The sequence below is a fragment of the Rattus rattus genome, chromosome 2 (assembly GCF_011064425.1).
Source record: "Rattus rattus isolate New Zealand chromosome 2, Rrattus_CSIRO_v1, whole genome shotgun sequence".
Lineage (NCBI taxonomy): Eukaryota > Metazoa > Chordata > Mammalia > Rodentia > Muridae > Rattus > Rattus rattus.
In genome coordinates, this window is record NC_046155.1 from 192,026,676 (window position 1) to 192,048,162 (window position 21,487).

The 21,487-nt window shown below is 45.4% G+C and overlaps 1 protein-coding gene across 1 annotated transcript in view; it reads right to left on the reverse strand.

The window, feature by feature from the left end:
- Positions 1-456: 456 nt before the first annotated feature.
- Positions 457-21,487, reverse strand: part of Fndc1 (fibronectin type III domain containing 1) — a 63,332-nt gene continuing 42,301 nt past the window's right edge. Inside the window, exons 12-20 of the mRNA XM_032894731.1 lie at positions 19,187-19,255; positions 17,115-17,258; positions 14,256-14,486; positions 12,176-12,284; positions 8,137-8,216; positions 4,839-4,868; positions 3,563-3,724; positions 2,545-2,667; positions 457-1,223 (exon numbers count right to left, since the gene is read on the reverse strand). Coding sequence (XP_032750622.1) covers positions 1,108-1,223; positions 2,545-2,667; positions 3,563-3,724; positions 4,839-4,868; positions 8,137-8,216; positions 12,176-12,284; positions 14,256-14,486; positions 17,115-17,258; positions 19,187-19,255 — 1,064 coding nt within the window. The 3' untranslated portion in view covers positions 457-1,107. The remainder of the gene's footprint in view (positions 1,224-2,544; positions 2,668-3,562; positions 3,725-4,838; positions 4,869-8,136; positions 8,217-12,175; positions 12,285-14,255; positions 14,487-17,114; positions 17,259-19,186; positions 19,256-21,487) is intronic.

Sequence of the window (21,487 nt, forward strand, 5' to 3'; positions counted from 1 at the left end):
CTCTCAGTGAGAAACCTTTTCTCAAGGTCTTGCTTAAGAGTGATAGCTCCTGAGGGTTAATGCCTGAGCTGATCTGTGCCTCTGAAAATACATCTACCTACACACACACAAATGTGCACACAAGCCCTCCCCTGTGATTGTCTGATTCTGTCTGTCTCAGTCTTTGTCTCTGTGTCTCTCTGTCTGTATATCTGTGTTTCTGTCTCTCTGTATGTGTGTCTCTGTCTCTGTCTCTCTCTCAACAAAGGTAATGAAGTCATCTCCCTGATATGAAAAGACTGGAGAAAAGCCTTGGTTTTCTGGTAATGGTTACTCCTCAATGCCATCATGACTTGAATCATCAAGCAGCACCTAGAGGAAGCATGTATACCTTTTTAACTGAAGCAATATTCTTCAGAGAACCTATCCCGTGGAGATCTCAGAAAGGTATTAACAAACAGAACCCTTGTCCACAAAGTCTTGCACGCATTTATGTAAAGAACAACCATAAATTTAGCACAAGTTTAATCGATATTCTTGATGAGTGTGAACATGTATATGCATATATACACACACATATATATATCAAAATTGAGAATTTACAAATAAGATTTGAGGCACTTAGCCCAGTGGTGGATAAGTCTCTAGGATAAATCTCAAAGAGGTTGTACTTCCATCGGTGATTTCAGTGATTCAATTCTACTTCATACAAAGATGGGTGAAGCTTAAACTTGGCTGCTTTGAAGAAGAGAGAAAGAGGCAGAGAGCATTCTGTGAAGCGGACAGAGCACGCCAGTGCTGTTCCCTGGAGAACATCCAGGTTTTGTGCCTGAAGAGTCTGGAAATCACACTGGATCCTCTGCAGGGTTGATGTCTCTGGAATGTGTGATTACAGACAGAGTGCAAACAAGAAGTGAAGTTTCAGCAAAACGGAATTGCATGTATAATCCAGGCCAAGAAATGTGGCCAAATTCCAACTGAAGAGGACAAAATGCCATGTCCACCCTGTGGCCTCCGGATGCACCGGGGCAGTGGGCTTGGAGCACTGTCTTTCTTTTGCCCAGAGTCCCTAGCGTGGGTTAGTCACACAGGCTGGGAAGATGAACTTGCAGCAGGCCCATCCTGTGGTTACCACTTTCCTGGGATGGAGACTCCACACTCGTACCAGCCCACATAGTAATAGGGGGTTCCAAATCCAATTTGTCCAAAGCTGACGGGCTCCTGACGGTACTGGCGATAGTAGCCTAGAAAGGCAATGAGAAAGAGAGGGACAAACTGAAGTTACTGACAAAACGTCTCACCCTGCAGTCTATTCAGACAGAACACTTTGGTGAACATTTCTGAATGTTATTTGTGAATACACTGGGTCAGCTTTATGTGTCACAATAAAAATAGATCTACCCCCAAGGCATGTTTCATGGGTGATAATCCCATCTCTCTCTCACTCATCACAAAAGAATGTGATTTCAGCCACCACTAGAGAGCATCCACGGAGGAACTCATCCTGGTCTGGGGAAACTACACATCATTCATCCCCATTCTGTTCTCTGAGTTCAGAGCTTCCAACCTCCTAGAACTGCTCAACTCCAAGGTTTAGGCCTGAGAACCTGGAGCAGACTTGTAAATCTTTCTAGAAAAAAAAAGTCTACACATTGCTGACTTCTTGACATGGAAAGATTCTCCAACAGCTGTAAAATGTTTGGGGGCCTCTATTGCTCTCAACTTTGGTTTTATTTTCCTCTTGCCAAATAAGAACTAGCCACCCTCTATCAGTGAGCGAACCAACAAATGTGGTCAATTCTACAACCTTAGCACAGAACACCAAAGAATACAGAAAACACAGGACTGTCACAGAAGCCGGCTGGAACGCCACAAGAGCTGAAAATATATGGGTTGTGTGGGTGTGTGTTTATTGTGATGGACTGAGCTGGCTTACATATTTGACCCTAGATGACTCTAGACGTTCCCAGTAAGGAATTGTTAGATGAGGTTACAGTTTAAATCAGTAGACTAAGCAGATTATCTCTACAATGTGACCTCACCCAATCAGGTAAAAATCTAACAGAAATGACCACTATGCCCTAATAGAAAGACGTGGTGGAAGGACTCCACAATGCACTCACTGTCGATGTTCATCCGTCTTGTAAGACTCATACTGCCTATCCTGACAACCTTCTTTAACAACCTCAGTGTTTGCCTCTCTTGATTCCTATGGTCACAACGGATCCAAAACCTTGACAAGAGGACAACTATGTGGCACAACCTGGTGTTATCTACACGTCACAGTGTCCACCATCATTAACCTCCCACACAGTTGTTTTCTCTTCCTAGTGTCAGAGCTTGTTTCTGAGAGCAAGGATGGGGTCATATGTACCCCGTTGTATTTCTAGTCTCTCAAGGCTCATCCCAAGGCCAGCATATGGTAGAAGTGCTTTAATTCATTGATTCCCTATTCTTACCCTTTATGATCCAAAGCACTCCCAGCATTAATCTCTAAATTATAAGTCAAAGGCCATTTCTCTCCCACCCAACCCCAGTATAAAATAGCAACTCTGCTCTTCTTACCTTGAATGGTGGGGAGGGCTTCTACATAAGACTGAGGCCCTGTTCTTCCATCCAGGTGCGAATCCACAAACTGACAATGGTCTTCACCCCTTCCCCAGCTGTCTCCAATGCTGTAGAATGTGTCTGCATAAGGGAGTAACACAGGTCATTGACTACTAGAGAGTGTCACTGCTGGCTTATGAGTTAGAACAAGCTTTGGAGACGGTTTAAATTGGGAACATTGCTTAAGTCATGTGTTCATAGTTTTCATGTCTGAAAAATGATACAAATGTCATTAAGCGTTGTGAGAAGCCAGCAAGATCTTGTATACTAAATACTTAACATATGTTCAGTGGGGGCGGGGGGGCTGTGAGTAATACAGACAGTTCTGACATGTAAATGATGGGCCTTTTAATCCCCAGCTTTCCAGAGAGAATAAAACAAGACACAATAGAGAAGAGATTAGAAATCAGGCAAGTCTGTGCAGTTAGTTAGAAGAGCCCATTTCCACAGTTTCGGGCATCGGGTGCTGTCCGTGGTGCTGAAGCACAACTCGGGGCTGAACCACATTGTGTTTCCCAAGCCGGGGTCTACAAGATGATTGCGCCATCTCTCCTAGAGGTTTTGAAGGGAAGGAAAATGTGTGGAAGAGACATAAAGAGGTAGGTAGAGTCACATAAAGATGGGCAGAGAGAGAGAGGGAGGGAGGGAAGGAAGGAGGGAGGAAGAAGGTGAGCAGTATTAGTAATGAGATGAGGCTGGTGAGTCTCCAGTGTTGGGGATGGAAGGGAAGACCTGGTTCCGATAAATGAATCCTTTCTAGCAAGAAAAATAAATAAATTTAAAGCTGTTCAATCCAGTTGAATTTGGGTTTGGATTTCATTCCTAAAATGCAGGGAATATGTACATACACACACACACACACACACGTATATCCCCCTAGCCTCACAGCTCCAGGCCTCAGACATATTTGGAAGCATCTGCTTCCCAAGCCATTAACTAGCAGAACTTTACATAGCCGCCCAAGAGTAAGACTTACCTTTGAGATTGTCACTGAGGTAGATCTTATACCTTAGAGAATTACAAAGAACAACTCCCACAAACTTTTTGTACCACGTCCGTTTCACATACTGCCGGCCATGGCAGTCGGTGTAGCCAGGGTCGTGCTTGAAAGCAAATGGGATCCAGATGGGCTCACCACCTTGACAACACAAAAGATAAGCTCTGAGGTACAGCGGGTTACAGGGGTTATTGTTCCAACACAAACTATCAGAAAACTGGGTGTTTTCACTGGGCCTTCCTTCCTCTCTGGGCTTCTCTGAGTAAATGAGTATTCTTCTTTCTTTTTTTTTTAATACTGGAGTACACTGGGGTATTGTGGGTTGGATCTAAAATGTCCCCCAACAGCTCCTGTGTTAAAGGTTTGGTCTGCTTCTGGTGGGCTGTGGAGAGATTATTAGTTTAGGAGGGTTCTCAGTTTATCATGGGTTAGCCCACTGATAAATTCAGACCTGAATCAAGAAAGGGCTTGGTGAAGGAAATGGGTAACTAGAGAATGGTTTTAAAGGGATCCCCCCTCCTCTCCACATTCCTGCCTGCCATGGAGAACAGATTTGTCCCACATGTCCTTCAGTCAGAATGTTCTACCTCACCTCAGGCCTAGGAGCAAGGAAGCCACGTGGCTATGCTCTGAAATCTCAGGAAGGATAGACCAAAATAATCCTCCCTCCTGGTTTCCTCAGGCATTTCATCAAGGCATCAAATAGCTAACTTCAATATCTGAAGGGCAGGGTTCTTTTTATGCTAGGGTATTTAGATCTTGGTATTTTAACAGAGGATTTTCAAAGCTCATGAAAGACGTAAGTCTCAAGGAAAAGAAGCGTCATGGGCACTTGACCTTTGGGACGTGTCACAGTACTTTAAGTCCCTTAGCCAAGAGTTCTGCTCTTTCAGTCCCTCTTTGTCCCTGTCTTGAATTTGAAACACAGAGCTTGCTCAGGCTGTTGGGGGAAGGGAAGGGGAAAGGAGGTAAAATGTCCTTGTGTGCTTGCTGTATTTTGCCAACTTTTCATCCCCACGTAAACAAAATCCCTATTTTATGGGTATTGGCTGATCCCATCAACATCTATATTAAAGCATTTTCAAGTCACTCTCTTCCACAAAGAGCATGGGGGATGGGTGAAAAGTCAGGCAGATGTGAAATGCTCCACCATTTTCTATGCGTGGGTCACCATTGTGACCGTACATCTCACACCCACCATTCACACCTCACGTTCACGACGGCAGTGTCAGCATCCTCGAGATGAAAAACTCACCTGGTGGCCTCACAACCAGCAGAGGATTGTCTGTGGATGAAAAATAAGTAATTGACTTTGTAGCATACATTGGGAAAATGTCGGAATGCCAACTATCATTAAAAGAACTAACCAAATTGGAATAGAGGGAAAAATATAAGGTTTGTTTGTCAGATACCAAAGTGTTCCATAGGTTTTACTTTGCAAGCATTGTCTTTTGAGAAATACTTTCTGAGAAACTTCTTTCTTGTTGATATAGAATCTGTGAGTTTCTGGAAGTGATGTTTTGAAATTGTGTGCTATGAAATTAATTCATATGCGTATATATACATATGTGTATATATTTTAGGCTGGCCAGATGGCTCAATGAGTAGGAACCTGGGTTTCCTCCCTAGAATCTGTGTGGTAAAAGAAGACCAACTCTTGAAAACTGTCCTATGACCTCCACATACACACTGTGGCACGCACACGCGCGCACACACACGCGCACACACACACACACTCACAGGCGCACTATGGCATATTCTCATTCTCTCTCTCTCTCTCTCTCTCTCTCTCTCTCTCTCTCTCTCTCTCTGCCACACTGTGGCATGCACACACATAGACACACACAGGCACACTATGGCATATTTTCTCTCTCTCTCTCTCTCTCTCTTTCTCTGCCACATGTGGCATGCACACAAACTCATGCACACACATACTCTCTCACAGGTACACTGACATGCACATTCACACATGTGCACATGCATACTCACATGCACACTGGAGTATGTATATACACATACATTCTTTCTCTCTTACAGACATATGCATAAATAGGTCATATAAAACTTTGTAGAAAAAAGTCAGTGCTCTTGTTTCTAAGCTTCCGATTTGGGAAAGTCTGATGATTTCTTAAAATGTTCTGCATACTATAAAATCACACATTTTTTCTATTCTTCAGGGTTTACCCAAAAGAAGTTAAAATACAAATCAAACATTTGCATATAGACATGGATAGCATCTTTGTAACTGTGAAGGAGCAGAGATAACAAAGTTACAGTTGAATGGGTCGAATGAGCAGGCTGCAGCATAGCTGCACAGTGGAAGACAGACCAGATAAAAGAGAATGGACAGACTAGCATACAGAATGCATGGATCCATCAAAAGTTGATCATTAGATAGCTGGGTGTGGTAGTTCATGCCTTTAATTCCAACACTCGGAAGGCAGAGGCAGGTGTATGTCTGTGAGTTCAAGGCTAAACTAGTCTACAGAATTAGTTCTAGGACAGCCGAGACTATGCAGAGAAAATGCTGTCTCAAAAAAAAAAAAAAACAAAAACAACCCCCAAACAAAAGACAAACAAAAATGATTATTTGGAGGGAGGCCAACCAAAGGAGTATACACTTTAGGGTGCATATATCAAATCCTAGAAGATGTGTACTAAATGGGAGAGAACAGATTGTGTGGGGTGGCAGGAGGAAGCTTCTGGAGGACATGCTGTCTGGGCAGTGGCCAGGGCTAAATATACTCAAAAGCTATGACATTCATATCTAAAAATATTTATGCTTTAACTGCGAAAATCACTTCAGAGAATATGAAACTTGTTTTGAAGAAATTTTGCTTCAGGAAATAGATCATTCTTCAAGTGGTGTTGGGGCTCAAACCCAGGCCTCTGCTACACTGGACCAATCCCCTGCCTACTGAGCTATTTTGGGTAGCACATTGATTTTCATAAATGCCTTGTGTGTGGACTAAGTAACCAACACTCTCTCCTCTCCTTGTTCATCCTCTCCTCATTTTAATTTTTGCAGCAGACTTCATTCATTCTAAGCAAACATGGCCATTGTGCTACATCCTCAGACAGAACACTGTGTCTCAGGGCTCACACCTAATAAATTTGAACATATATAAAATCACAGAGTTTCTCCCGCCACACCTAGAATATTCTATCTCCCTGAATTTCCCTTGTGCTTCATATAGGCAGCTCATTCTGGGGCCATCCACTGTGCATGAAGCTGTGATGCCTGTTTAAGAGGAAGAGTTAAGGGTGTCCTTCTCAAATTCTCCACAGCAGAAGGGTAGGGGTGACAATGAAACAGTAGCAGAAATAAAAATACCTCTTTGGAGGTCAACAACCCTTTCACTGGGTCACTTAAGACTATCGGAAAACATAGATGTTTGCATTACAATTCATCACAATAGCAAAATTGCACTTATAAAGTAGAAACAAAAATAATTTATGGTTGTGGGTCAGCACAACATGAGGAGCTGTGTTACAGGGCAGCAGCATTCTAGAACCACTGGACTAGAAGTTAAACTGTAAGTACTTAGTACACTATCTGTGCTTCTCCATAAAGAAATATCTTAGATGGAGACTTGGCTTCCCCAAGAAGCAGCTGCCTCCCAGGTCACCTAAGGTGGATTTTTTTCCAGCTATTTCGAATAAAAATGGTCTTAAACTTTCAAAGGTGTGCTTGTGCAAGCCTGTAATCCCAGAACTCAGTAGCCTGAGGCCAGCCTGGGCTAGATGGCCATTTTCGGGTCAGCCTGGGCTATTCTGTCTCAATAAAACTAAAGACAAACAAACAACAAAAATGAAAGTTCTGAAACTACTTTATGCTAATTAGTCGGATCCATCTTTAGTTTGAAAACTAAATTTGTTTTTCCTTTCATTAGAATTTACCTAAGATAGGGACTCCACAGGAAGAACAACAGAGTCAACTAACTTGGACCCTTGGGGGCTTCCAGAGACTGAACCACCAACCAAAGAGCAAGCGTGGGCTGGACCTAGGCCCCCTGCACATGTGTAGCAGATGTGCAGCTTGGTATTCATGCGGGTCCCCCAACAACTGGAGCTGGGGACTATCCCTGACTCTGTTGCCTACTCACCTGTGGACTCTGTTCCCCTAACTGGGCCACTGTGTCTGCCCTCAGTGGGGGAGTGACTTGATGTGCCAGGGTGGGGTGATACCCGGGGGAGATCCCCCTTTTCAGAGGAAAGGGATGGGGGAAGAGCTGTGTGAGGGGGGCTGGGGAGGAGGTGCTGATATTGAGATGTAAAGTGAATAAATAAATTAATTTTTATTTATTTTTACTTCAGTTCTCTCTTAACCTCTCTTCTGTGTTTATGCGTGCGTGTGTGTGTGTGTGTGTGTGTGTGTGTGTGCATGTGTGTGCATGTGTGTGTGTGGGCGGGTGTTATAAAAAGAAACCTGGACTCATCCAACCAAAAAGGAGGCATTTTCCTGCCCCAGTTTGCACTCTGCCAATAGCTGTTTTTCTGATCATTTACTTCATTTTCCAAAGAAAGCAATACAAAGATGACCATGCCCGTACCTGATTCTGTGACAAATGAGACTGAAGGGCTGACAGGCCCATAGCCATGAGGATTTTTCGCTTGAACTTTGAAGTAATACCTGAAATCCAAAGAAAATATCTTTTAAAAGAGGAGTTGACTTGGCCTCTGTTCTGTAGTAGACTTGGAGTTGTGTTTGACCCTCAGACACACAGACACAGAGATAGATGATAGATGATAGGTAGGTAGGTAGGTAGGTAGGTAGGTAGGTAGGTAGATAGGTAGGTAGGTAGGTAGGTAGATAGATAGATAGATACACACACATACAGAACGGGGGCAGAGAGACACACACCAGGAGAGCTGTTTATCCTCATGTTTTTTCCAGAACTTTCTCAATTTTGACAATTTCTTGAAATGGGATAATTAATACAGCACAGGCACATGGCTGATGGACTGGAACAGAAACGCTAGGCTGACAGTTGCTCAGAGTGCTTTTCCTGGAGCATCCAGGCAAACACTGGGTGACTCTCCCAATCCATCCTTAAAAACCTGCTTACGGGTTAAGACTCAGGTCAGTATAAGCTCAGAGAGAGAGGAGCTGGGGCATCAAAACACAGAGTAGGACTCAAACATTAACTCAATCTACTCCATGGTAGATTCAACACAAATATGGCTGTGACTGGCAGGAGAGGGTGGCTAGAGAGTGGCCTTTTCAGTGGAGCTCACATGACAGCCATGCCTGGAGCTTTGACACCTCCAGAAGAGAAGTGTCCAGAAAGAGGAAGTGGAGGCTGGGGGAACCTGAGGACAGAGGCTTTGCCGCAGGGCCATATTTGTCAAGGAACAGAGAATGTTCTGGAAAGCACAATGTTTCAGTCAGCTCATTCATTGAGAAAAGAACACGGTCTCCAAGTATATTTTTACTTTGCCAACACTGATGCTCAAAGAACTAAGGAACAGAACATCAGTTGGCGCCACTGCTGTTAACCCTTGTGACCTCCTCATCCTGAGATTCTTCTAGGACCCATGACTGGCAGCTCTTTGAACCTTAGAAGTCGTGTTTTCCTCTAGCTTTTGGCCAGAAGAAATGTCTCACTTAACCATTTCAAAATCCTTTATCTGGCTAAGGTACAGGTGCAAGTGCTGACTAAAAATCACTGAGTTTTAAGGAGGGACTGTTTACATTTGGAGGGTGGCCACAAACCACAGTTAATGACATCACCACCTCTGGCCTCACAGCACACAGATATTCTCCTGTGCTTTCACTAACCATTAAGGGGAAAGCCACTTGGTAAAATCTTAAATCATCAACATATTATGACTATTGATTTTTTTCTTCATTTCAATTCTCTTTAAAAGAAGAAAAGCTATGTACAATTAAGAACGTCTTTCCAGACCTCAGTCGACCCAGAAGTGCATGTTTCCTGATTATTCACACTCTCAGTGGCTGTGGAGTGATTTATGGCAAAACCTCAAGGCAGTTCCAATGGGGGTCGGGGGCCAGCACACATCAACAATTCTAATTGAATTTTGCAAGCACATTTTTTTCTTTAAAGAGAAGCCATTCAAAAATTAGGAGTGATATCTATGTCCAGAAGCCACGTGGGACTCCCATGCTGCACAGGTCCTCACACCCCTGATGGAGTGTGATCCATCTAAGACTCCGATCCCAGCTCTTTACTGTAAAATTGAATTTTAAAGCACACAGATCCTAAGGAGTGATGGTGGGGCCCTTGGTTAGTGACTAAGGTAGAATATACTTGTTTTAGAAAAACAAAAACAGGGGTTGGGGATTTAACTCAGTGGTAGAGCGCTTGCCTAGCAAGCTCAAGGCCCTGGGTTTGGTCCCCAGCTCCGAAAAAAAAGAAAAACAAAAACAAACAAACAGGATCCTACATAAACCACCAAGTTTTAGATTCTGGCCCCTCCTTTGAGTGGATTGCTTTCTTGTCTCTCCTGAAAGACAGCCTGCTCCCCCCTTCTGCAAAGAAGCTGACTCAGCAGGATGAGTGCCTGAGCTTGGATAGCACAGCCCCCACCCAGAAGTCAAGTGTAGGAAAAAGGAGGGTGTCCTGTTCATTGTGTCCACTCTGCTCTGGCTATGTTGTAGCTGATGTTCACATGGGTCCTGAGGAAATTTGAGCAGAGAGGCCCCATGCTACATTGTACCTGCATACTCTACCCCAGGAGCCAAAATCCTGTCAAGGCATGGGAGGCTGGGTGCAGGGGGTCAGACAGAGCCTCGTACTGTCCATCATCCCCTCATCCCCATTCTCTTTTGAGACCATCCATTTCCCTAGAACATCTCAGGGCTTGGGGCTTCCTCTTCCTGGAGCAATTTTGCATTACCTCACCTTGACTACCTGTTCTCTGGGTTACAGGCGCCATATACCTTCAGCCTAACTTTCTCCTAATCTTGCCTGACTAGCCTCAGGCTCAGAAGAACAAGATTCCCCCATTGTGTACTGTCCCCAAACTCCCTCATACACTGGCTATGGAAGTCTATATCTGTTTTTCCTTTTTAACATCTGTCTCACACCACACAACAAGCCACATGAGGACAGCACTGTACACTTCAAGAGGGCCGCATCTAGCTTACCTCCTAAGCCCTGGCCCAAAATAAACAGGAAGAACTGCTTGGATACAGTTTGGACCCAGAGCCAAGGTTAGAACAAGTACAACTCCACCTTACACCATCACCTGACAGTCAAAATGGCAGAAATCCAACATGGCAGCAAAAGCTGTGGAAAGAACACTGTGGGAAGAGGTCAGGAAACTAAAGAGTCACCTCTTGTTGTTAGCTGTTATGTGGTGAATCCACTGGAAGGCATCTTCCAGCTTTTTGATATGGTGGCTGTGCTATAGAATAAATTATTATACGGGGTGAAAGAGAATGCTGGCCCTGTTCCATCTAATCAGATGTTGCTTTTGTTTCCTCTGGTCACCTTCCACTGCTTTTAGAAAGGAATGAAGCACTTTCCCTAGTCCATGACTTATTGCTTCCCTTCACCTGCCAAACCCTGAAATTCACAACAGTTTACAGAAGCTTGTTTCCACTGAGCCTAAATGGACATTAAAATGTCACAGGGAGTGCTCCCAGCTTTGGGGACGTCTCCTGTTGTGTTGGTTCTAGCCAGATTCTGTCATCTCTAGCACATGTCTGTTTACTGAGTCATTTGTTCCAGACTTTTCTGTACTCTTCTGCCTGTGGAAGCTACTTTGAGCTCTTTACTGCAAACCCATTGGCTCTATCCAACAGTGTGGTACTATGACTGTCTGGACAACATGTCAGTCACCACCTATTCAGGATCTGTGAAGCTATGTAGAACGATGGGATCCTATGAGTCCACTGACATTGTGAAATTAGCTATAGTCGGAGTCCCTGAACCATGGACATTGAAAATGCTACAAACCAGGGGTTTCCCCACCCCATGCCCAGCTGCCCAGATGGTCACACCACTGCTTGGCTAAGGCGTGCCCAGCGCCTCGTGCATGTCCACCAACCAGGTCACCTTCCGAGAGCCAAGCCTCCCCAAATAGGCAGCACAGTGGGAGAGAGTGAGACATTCTCCTGTGAACAAGTGTGGCCACGCTCACTGAGTGCTTCCAGAACAGTGCTCTGCGTGGTGAGGGCAGACTTGTAACCTTTGCTAATGCATGCAACACAGCTTTCCTGAAGGTTCTGAACATCTACATCACAAGGCTTCAGTGTCCATTACATGTTTGGCAAACACTGTCCCACTAAAGTCACATAGCAAGGTTGTGCTACCTAAATGTCACATTAGTGACTGAAACTGAATCAATTCTCTTCCAACACAGAGAACAGCCTTCCTGCCCTTAAGGTAATGCCTAGGAAAACAAGGAAGGAGCATGGTTGCCAAGCAACAACCTACATACATGCAGCAACTTCTCTTAAGCAAGAGACATGGCGTGTGGTGAGCCTTTACTAGTATCCCACAAGCTAAACCAAGAATTCAAGGAAATGGCGATGATTGATTAATCCTTTGTTCCCAACCAAAGGATACTATGGCCAAGCTCACAGGTCCAGCCTTTGGTTTGTAAGCAACCACCATGCCATACCTTGTGTTTGGCTTCAGGTTCTCAATGGGCAAATGGGTCACTGACGAGGTCTGAGTTGACCATTTATTCCTGATGAAGTCCTCATAAGAGGCGCTGTAGACCAGGTATCCTGGAAACAGGAAGAGGGAGGAACCTGGTGAGCATCAAGGAACCTGTTCTAGTTTGCTTCTTCTGTTGCTTCAACAAACACCAGGACCAAAAGTGATAGATAGATAGATAGATAGATAGATGGATGAACAGACCATTTGGAAAGGGGAGATGAAATGAGAGAAAGGGGGAAGTGAATATGGTCAAAGTACATGATACCCTGGAATGAAAATGTGACTCTGAAAACCATCGCCTTGTACAACGAATGCATAAATAAGAATTTAGACGACAGACAAAACCCAAGTTTCTTGTAAGATAGGTACAGTTGTCCTTTATATGAGGTGAAGAAGATTGACAGTGACTGCCGGGCATATGCTGTGACTGAAAGACTCATTGTGACCCTATTTGCCTTTCAAGCTTGCCAATTATTGTGTGGGGTGATGGCTCAGCAGGTAAAGAGCTGAGTGTGGGCACATGCCTTCCTATAACCCCATTGCTGGGCAAGAAGACGACTGGAATTTCTGGCCACCAACCTAGCTCCATGTCCAGTACCTGTCTCTGGGACTAAGGTGGAGGAAGGTGGCAAAGCAGGACATTTGCTGTCCTCCTATGGCTTCCCTGCACCTACACACATATACACAAACACCACAGAGACGGGGGAGGACAGGGATGCGGGGAGGGGAGCGGAGATGAGGGGAGGGGAGGGGAGGAGAGGAGAGGAGAGGAGAGGAGAAGAGAAGAGAAGAGAAGAGAAGAGAAGAGAAGAGAAGAGAAGAGAAGAGAAGAGAAGAGAAGAGAAGAGAAGAGAAGAGAGGAGAGGAGAGGAGAGGTGGGGCTAGGGAAGGCCATTTATAAAATCCCATTCAATCAAAAGGAAAGTTCTCAGTGGTTTGTTACAGGACTCCTCCCTCCAACAATCCCCGTGCTTTGTATTAGAAATGTGCTATGCTTTGCAGGGACTGGTCTCGCTCAGCACACACCATAAAGGAAGCAACCTTCAGTTACACTGAAGGCTCGGACCCACTCACCCACACTGGTCCTGTATCCCTAACCCTTTAGCCACACCCGGCAGGAAGCATGCGGACTGTACTTCCTGGTTTCTTGCCCTGGTTCTGGGGCCACTATGCAAACTCCATAAGAGAAGCTGCCTCTGGAAAATTTCTGAACACATTTTCCCTCCTTAAAAAACAATGTTGGAGTCCTACAGCAGAAGCACTAGAAGTTCACAGTTACAGGAGTGACTCCTGCAGTGGATAGAGTTGGTCTCTAACCTCTGATACTACCCAACCCTCCAGGAACATATTCACAGCCAACCTGTGCACCTTCCTCTTACACAGCTCACAGGCCTGGCGGGAATCATGGACAAAGGAGACTGTTCTGGAAAGGACGTGCTGATTCTCTTTGTGTGAGAACGCGTCTCGACAGACTCATTTTCAGTTGTCATCTTGGTAGAGTAACAGAAACTCACAAGCATCTCATAGGCCAAAGGCCAGAGGAGGTGCTTCAGACCCTTAGGATTTCCCCATTATATCCAGTGACCGACCATATAAAGAATTGGGAAGCACACAGGCTGCTATGGGGATACTCAGAAGGCTTGGAAGAAGGAGAGACACAGTAGCAATTCAGTAGAAGCCTTTTGACCATCTTCTCCTAGAGGATCTCTGACAAGTGTTTGCCCAGCTGTTTGTTTGCAGGGAGACAAGACATTGAACACGGTACTTATTTTTTACATATGAGAAAACAAACCCCAGCAAGATGATGTATTATTAACTCAAGGTCATACAAACCAACCTAAGACTGTAATTCAGGACTCTGGCTTTCATCCAGTGTTCTCTTAACTACCCACAATGCTCCTGCGGTTACTCACATTCCCCACGCCACTGAAAAAGATGTCTGCGTCCCCCATCTTACCTGCCCATCTGGGCATCCACCCATCCATCTCTCCTCTCGCTTACAGACCAGTTGGAACTCTGAGCATCTGCCTAGGACACACCTGTTACCACATCTCCAGGGATGGCTTTGTTCCAGTCCACAATGACAAAGGAGTGGCAGCCTTCCATGGCGACCACAGTAATGTTCCGGGGAGCATGCTGAGGAGGGAGATCGTTCTTCGTCAGGTCATTTGGAATGAGTTCATCCAGGCTTTCCACTTGGAAGTGGTCCAGGGCATCAGTCAGTGAGCACGGGGCTGCTGGGTCTTTACTGAGGTAGGTCACGTAAGGAGCTGGAACGAGCAGAGATGCTCAGTCAGACCCTTTTTTTTTCTTTTTTGGAAACAAAATCATAGCATGTACTGCATAGAGTCAGAGCCGCAAATTAGGCTCATCCTGCCGAGGCTCCAGAGACATCTGCTGCTAACTCAAGAGCTCATCCCTGGGGCTGAGGAGATGTCTCTGGGGATAAAGGACATGCTACACCAGAATAAGGACGTAATTTCAATCCCTAGAACTCACGTGACAGTGTAGCAGGTGTGGAAGCTACCCATAATCCTAACATGTGAGAAGCTGAGGCAAGGGATCCCTGTGGTAAACTGGCTAGCTAGATTATAATAATTGGCAGGCTCTGGGTTAATAAAAGACACTATCTTTTAGCAAATAAAGTGCAGAGTGAGCAAAAAAAGGACACCCAACACCAATGTCTGGCCTTACACACGTGTGTGCCCCAACACATGCAAGTATGAATACAGACATATAGGCACACTACACACACATACATAAGCAATGTAATAAAACATATCCCTATCTCTCATTAACAGGTCCATGTACACATAGCTTAAAGTGTGATGCTTTCAAAGATATATAATAACAAAAATAAATATAACGCTTTCAAAAAGTCTCTTTGCCCCATCAATGTTGGTGGCTGTAACTTCAACGTGATTTAGAAATGTCCTCTGACTCCAATTTGGTGTAATATAAACCTCCAGCGTTCTTCCACGCCTACGCCCTCAGATTTGGAAAACCCCGAGTCCGTTAACTAGCATCTCTGTGTCATGTTTCATCTCCTCAGCCATCTTGAGACCAGAGAAACAGATGGCAGCCTCAAGCTTTTTTCCTAGGTGGCCTGCTGGAGAGCTTTGCGAACCTCACGATCCTCTTGGAAGTGCGGACATGAAGCCAAGGCCCAAGAGGCCCTCTGCAACGTTGTTGGTCAGCTTCTTACATGAATGGCATGTTGAAGCCCTTCCTAACCACATGGTTTCAGTGGCCACAGGAGACCGGGGATCTGCAAGCCGTGGCCTGGTACTCGGTTACAGTGAGAATGTGTTCGTGAGCCACGGACAAACGGCTCTGCTGCCAACCCACAGACCCTTGATTATATTTCATTCTATAAAAACCTTTAGGAATGTCAAGGAATTGAAGTTAAGGCTTTCTACACTCCAGACCCTCAAGTCCTCTCCACTGAAATGGCTAGAAATCTCTAAAGACCTTTGGTCTTCAGGAGCAATCTGTGGAAGGGCTAATGGTGACACCGAATGGTATCATGGTATAAATGGTACTGGTACAGATACCACTAACGATACCATGCCTCTTTCCCTTTCTGTCGTGGGACAGCAGGGAGGGAAGGGCCGGTTTGGTGGACTCCACCAGGCGGCTGAACACCACAGCAAACACTGGCTTCAGCCCCTGGAATGCTGCCTCAGGCTAATGGCCTTGCTCTCTAACTCATGGTGAGACGCCCAGTCACAGCGTCTTAGCTGGCAAGATATCTTCTCTGCTCATGGCAAGACATTTGTTTTGGAAACCAAAAAGTACGATGTTAATTTAAGCTGTTGCTTGTCTCCACTCAGTGACATATTAATCCAACTGTCTCATTAATGTGGTTCATCAAGGGCATGGGGAAAGGAATGGCTTGGAAAGGGAGTAGAACGTAGTTCGGTTGCACAGAATTCTCGATCAAAATGGTTTTAGCCACTGAGAAAGAAGAGGGGAGAAATGAATTTCCAGATCCCAATTCTTTGAGGCTAATGAAGTTGGAGAAGATAACTGTACAAAAAATGGTGTTGGTTCTGCGACATTGTCAAGACTAGTGGCAGCATTCACTAAGGTGCACTGTTCAGAATTTAGCAAGCCATGAGCAAGTGAAGGTTCAACCATCCAACTTGTCAAAAAAAAAAAACTGGCCTCAGGGCTGGGAAGATGGCTAGGTGCATAAGAACACTTTCTGTACAAACATGAGGGTCTGAGTTTGAATCCCCAGTGCCCACATAAAGAGTTGGGCATAGCTGGACATGCGTGTAGCCCAGGTATTGGGGGCCTGAAGACAGACAGACCTTGCGATCTCCCTAGCCAGCCTTACTGACATAGTGAGTTTCTGGTGTTGTGAGAGATGCTGCCTTCAAGGGGATAGGGTAGAGTGACAGAGGAAGACATTGGATGCCCTCTGGCCTCTGTGTGCACGTGTGTGTGTGTGTGTGTGTGTGTGTGTGTGTGTGTACTGTGTGTGTGTGTGTATGTGTGTGTGCATATGTGTGTATGTGTGTGTGCACGTGTGTGTGTGTGTGTGTATGCGCGTGGGGGTGCGTGTGCTCGTGCAGGTATATGTGTGTATACACACGTGTGTGTGTGTGTGTGTGTGTGTGTGTGTGTGTGTGTGTGTGTGTATGCACTGGCACCCTCGTATGGACGCCCTCACTGAGATCCTCTGTTGAGCACTAACAGTTCTCTGGTCCTCCTCTTAAATGACTTCTGCAAACTGAGCCCCCATCTAAGTAAAACGGACTCACTAAATTACCCCTCAGGGAAAATTCACCCCAGGGAAGCATTTTCTCCAAGGGCTAGGCCAGGTCTTAGCTATGCTGTCTTCAAGGAGCAAAGCTAAAATCAGTTTCCCCAATTAAGGAAGTGACATTCACCAACAAACCGCCTCTTTCCAGCAAGGTCAAATTCTTCCTCTGGGAAGGAGCTGACAGTGCCTTGCTCTGGGACGATCTTTGGTGTGGCAGCAGTGGTTGAGGGCATGGTGCTGGTCGGTGGCCTTGTGGTCTCAAGTCCATAATCTGAAAAGATATGAATTCTTTGTAATTGTGTGGTACCAGAAGAGGCACTGGATGTAATCGAAGGATACTTGTGATTTGACTGTAGGTACACACACACACACACACACACACACACACACACACACACACACACTGGAACAACTGTTATATGCTGCTGCATATTTTAAAAGGGAAAGAAAGAGAAAGAACAAAGGCACACATGTACCCACAAACAAAGTTTTAGGAACAGAAAAGGGCTTTCAGGCCATGCTCATGCCCTGAATTTCTTTTTCTTTTTACTCTTTTTAAGCTATAAAAGATCACACCAGGGATAGAGAGGCGGCTCAGTGGTTAAGAACAGAGGACCTAGATTCAGTTCCCAGCACCCATAGCAGGTGGTTCACAACCTTTGGCACCTCTAGTTCCAGGGGTCCTGACACCCTCAGACCTCCGCAGGGAGCATGCACAGGGTGCGTATGAGCTCACACAACACACATACACATACAGATAAATAATACGTTTTATATAAATAACTCTTTAAAAAATAAATTAAATAAAACAGCCTTGGGGCTGGAGAAACGGCTTAACAGTTAAGAGGACTCGGGTTAGGGTCCCAGCACCCACATTAGGTAGCTCACAACTGCCTGTAACTCCAGGTTCAGGGGATCTGACGCCCTCTTTTGGTCACCAGCGGCACTGTGCTCATGTGTCGTACACACAGATACTCAGACATAACACATACACATAAAATTTAAAAATGAATTAATCTTGGGGAAAAAAAATCTAGGTACAGACCTTTTCGGGGAGGAGACTGCAATTAATACTCTAAAAAGAATTGGCCTTTAACATTTAAAAAAGAAAATAGAACAGATCCCCCTTCACTGATCAAAGATAGAAAAAACAGGGTGGGTGTTTTCCAAGGTGCCGAGAAATCTTCCTGGATTTCCTAATGCCTGCTGTTTTTCTTTCAAATCAATCCTCAATTTGAAAACTGCAGTGACTCTAATTTAGTTATGAATAAAAGAAAGCATCAAAGGCAACATTGTCCACAGGATTGTGGCTCAAGACACCAGAAAACAAGAGGAAGCAGACCCTGGGCTTGGGTGTGCGAGTCGCTAAGGTGAACGGCTCACTTGCAGAGGCAATTCCAGGAAAGAGAAGACAACCTCAGGGTCCTAAAGGTAACCAAAGAGCAGTTACCATTTCTTCAGAGATGGTCGGAGCTGGGACAGGGACATTGTGGAATTTGAACGTGACTATTTGAAAAGATTCTATGATAAGAAACCAACACGTCTGTAGTAGCATCTATATTATCTCACTAGAAAAGGAAAGAAATGAGAAAGGACGAAGTGTTGACTTACAGGCGATTCCGCTGGACTCCTCCCAGGGACCTAGCGGCTGCTTACGTCACCATCTGCCGCTGCCGGGTACTAGCTTGCTACTCCCCCCACACACACACCTCTGGTCCCACGTTCCCTGCCAGCCTCTCTTTCCTTATTTCTGTCCTTCTCTGTCCCCACTTCCTCTGCCCTCATGGCTCTGCTTCTGTCTGTCTGCTCCTACCCCCCCTCCAGTTCCTCAGTCCCCTCACTTCCCCCAAATAAACCTTCCTTATACCAGGTCTATAGCATGGCGTGATTTCTCAGGGGGACACCTTGGCACCGGCCCGCCTGATACCCCCTGACTCCCACCTGCCACCGCATTATATTTCCTAACACAAAGCCCCAGTAGGAGGTCCCTCTCTGATTTAAAACCACAAGGCTCTGTCAATAGAGATGCTGGTAAAAGGGAGGTCTGAGCCACGGCAGAACCAGCTTGGAAGAGAGGTTGGTTACCACCACTGTCCCAGTCTGAACCAGAGACAAATGCAATCAAGATCAAACACTTGGAATTAAAATAAGGTCTTGTGATCAGAAAGCAAAGTGTGTGCTTAGAGAGTGGCTCCATACCGTCGTCGTACACAACATAGTCCTCTTCCGTGGGTAGTGCCGTGTCTATCTCCAGGCCCGAGAAGTCATCTAGGGAGGAAGAGAGAAGAAGACCGATCACCACGTGAGTCTTCCCAGCGCTCTTGGAATGCTGCTACCACACCCACATCGCAAGAATAGCGGCTCGCTCATCCTGCGCGGCTCCCAGAAACCGTCACGGATATCAATGTCTCCTCACTTTTCCAGAAGAAAGACCATCCGAACCCTCGAACGCAAGCCAGGCCTCTTCTCTTTGAGATCCGAGAAAGGCAACCCAGTATCTTTTACTGAGGAGAACACCCAGCTCTGCGTTCCTAGAGCCCCTGTCACCCTCCCTGTCACCTCCACACTCCTGTCTGAATTGCTCTAGACCTGGAGGGAGGGCCTTCCATATCACTGTCACAAGCCTGGACACATTTGCTCAGAGATCAGCCAGGAGAGGGGCCCTGGATGATGACAAAAATCCCCTTCCCAGGTAGCTCATGTTATCTGCCTTTATTCTCCACCTACTTCTATCTTGCCATTAGAATATTCTAATTCTATATTTACCTCTGCTTACTTCTAGCTTGGCAGACTGTACTACCTGAGTTTCCTGTGCTTCTCTGCGTCTGCCAGGACTGTGTCCTGATACAAAGTTCTTCCATTTTGGTTGAAATGCAACAATTCCTGCAACTACAGTGATTTGGTTAAGGTTCTTGCTTCTCTAGCCCTGCCCTCCTTGCCTTGGGAGACCCTAGTAATTGCCAGGAAAGGTATTTGTCAATCACCTGACATTGACTGATGTAGTGGTCACCCCTAACAATGGGGGACTATGAGCCAAGAAGGGAAATTCTTCAGCCTCCTTCCCTGCCATCCCTCTGTGCCCTAAAACTGTCCCACTTGTAAGTAGATGACAGGCTCAGAGTCTTACAGAGTCCTCCCTGCAGCCCTACCACCCATCTAAAGGACCTATTGTCTCAAGTCATTCTCTCCCATGTGTCTTTCCTCCCCAGTGACCTTTTACTATGGACTCAGGAAATCAGTACCCATTAGATTGCTTGACTTGCATATGAGCTTTGAAGCCAATGAAGTTTTTATCCAGCTCAGAGCAACTCCTCCTCCTTATGACCTGAAGCCATAATACAGAACTCTCTAGACATAACCTCTTCTTGAGAGGGGTTGAAGGGATAGCATGAGGAAGGTGGCTACCGGATGCCATCTGAACTCTGGGTGCTCTCAGTGAATGCTGTTCGAGTTAATCTTCACACACACCCTTGGGATAATAGTGTTTCCCACACCCACTTCTGGGCTCCACACTGAGGCTCTCTAGGATTCATAGCGGCCTGAAGCCACACAGGTGCAAAACACAGAACTGAAGCTTCAGGCTCCTTGACTCACAGAACATCCAGCAAACCGCCTCTATTTTAAAGCTGACCTAACCAATCCAACTGTCTGAGAACCCTTGCAGTCTGACTCAACATTTCACAAGGAAACAAAGGGAAACCAGTATCTAAATTCTCATCTCTGGGAAACCACATGTATCGATTTGGCATTTTCTAAACTGTTAGAAGTCACTGATCTAATTTACCTAGCAATGTAACAATCCTGCCAGTTCCATTGCAGCTCTTAGTTAGCATTACATGGTGAGCTTAACGGTGCTGAAGTGAGCTCCTGAGATAGAGGGCAAGCGTACTCAGCTGTCACCAGCCCATAGATAGCAGCAGGACACCCACAGCCACTCTCAGCTTCCCAAGATGGGCTCCAACATCCCTGACCATCATGCCTAGGGTGAGGATCTGTGCTTAGAGTGATTGCTAATAAGGCCAGTTCTAGATCATCCACCCTTCAGGGATAGAATGGTCATCTTTTAAAAAAAACGGTGGTTATTATTATAATATTATTATCCATCGGCCAGGGCAACATCAACAAGCCTGAATCCAAGATGGCGCTACTCCTGCGCAAATTCAAGTCTGTTTTCAGGTTCATGGTGCCTGAAGTTTGAGTTTATCTTGTCACTTGTTCCTGACCTACCTGTTTTGTTTTCATGTGCAAGTTTAGCTTTTAGGAGCAGTGTGACTTTCTTATTGACCATTTATATTCAATTTGCATTATGTCTCCAAGTTAAAAAAAAAGGAACAAAAATGTGCATTTTAATATCCCAGGTCAAACAGAACAGGGAGAAGCAGGGTTTCCTTTGTGGATACCCATGTTCATTGCAAGTCCTGGAGATGCTGGGGTAGCTGGTACCTTGCGGAAGGTCATATATACATTTTACCTGTCAATTTAGATCATCTCTTGTGGTGA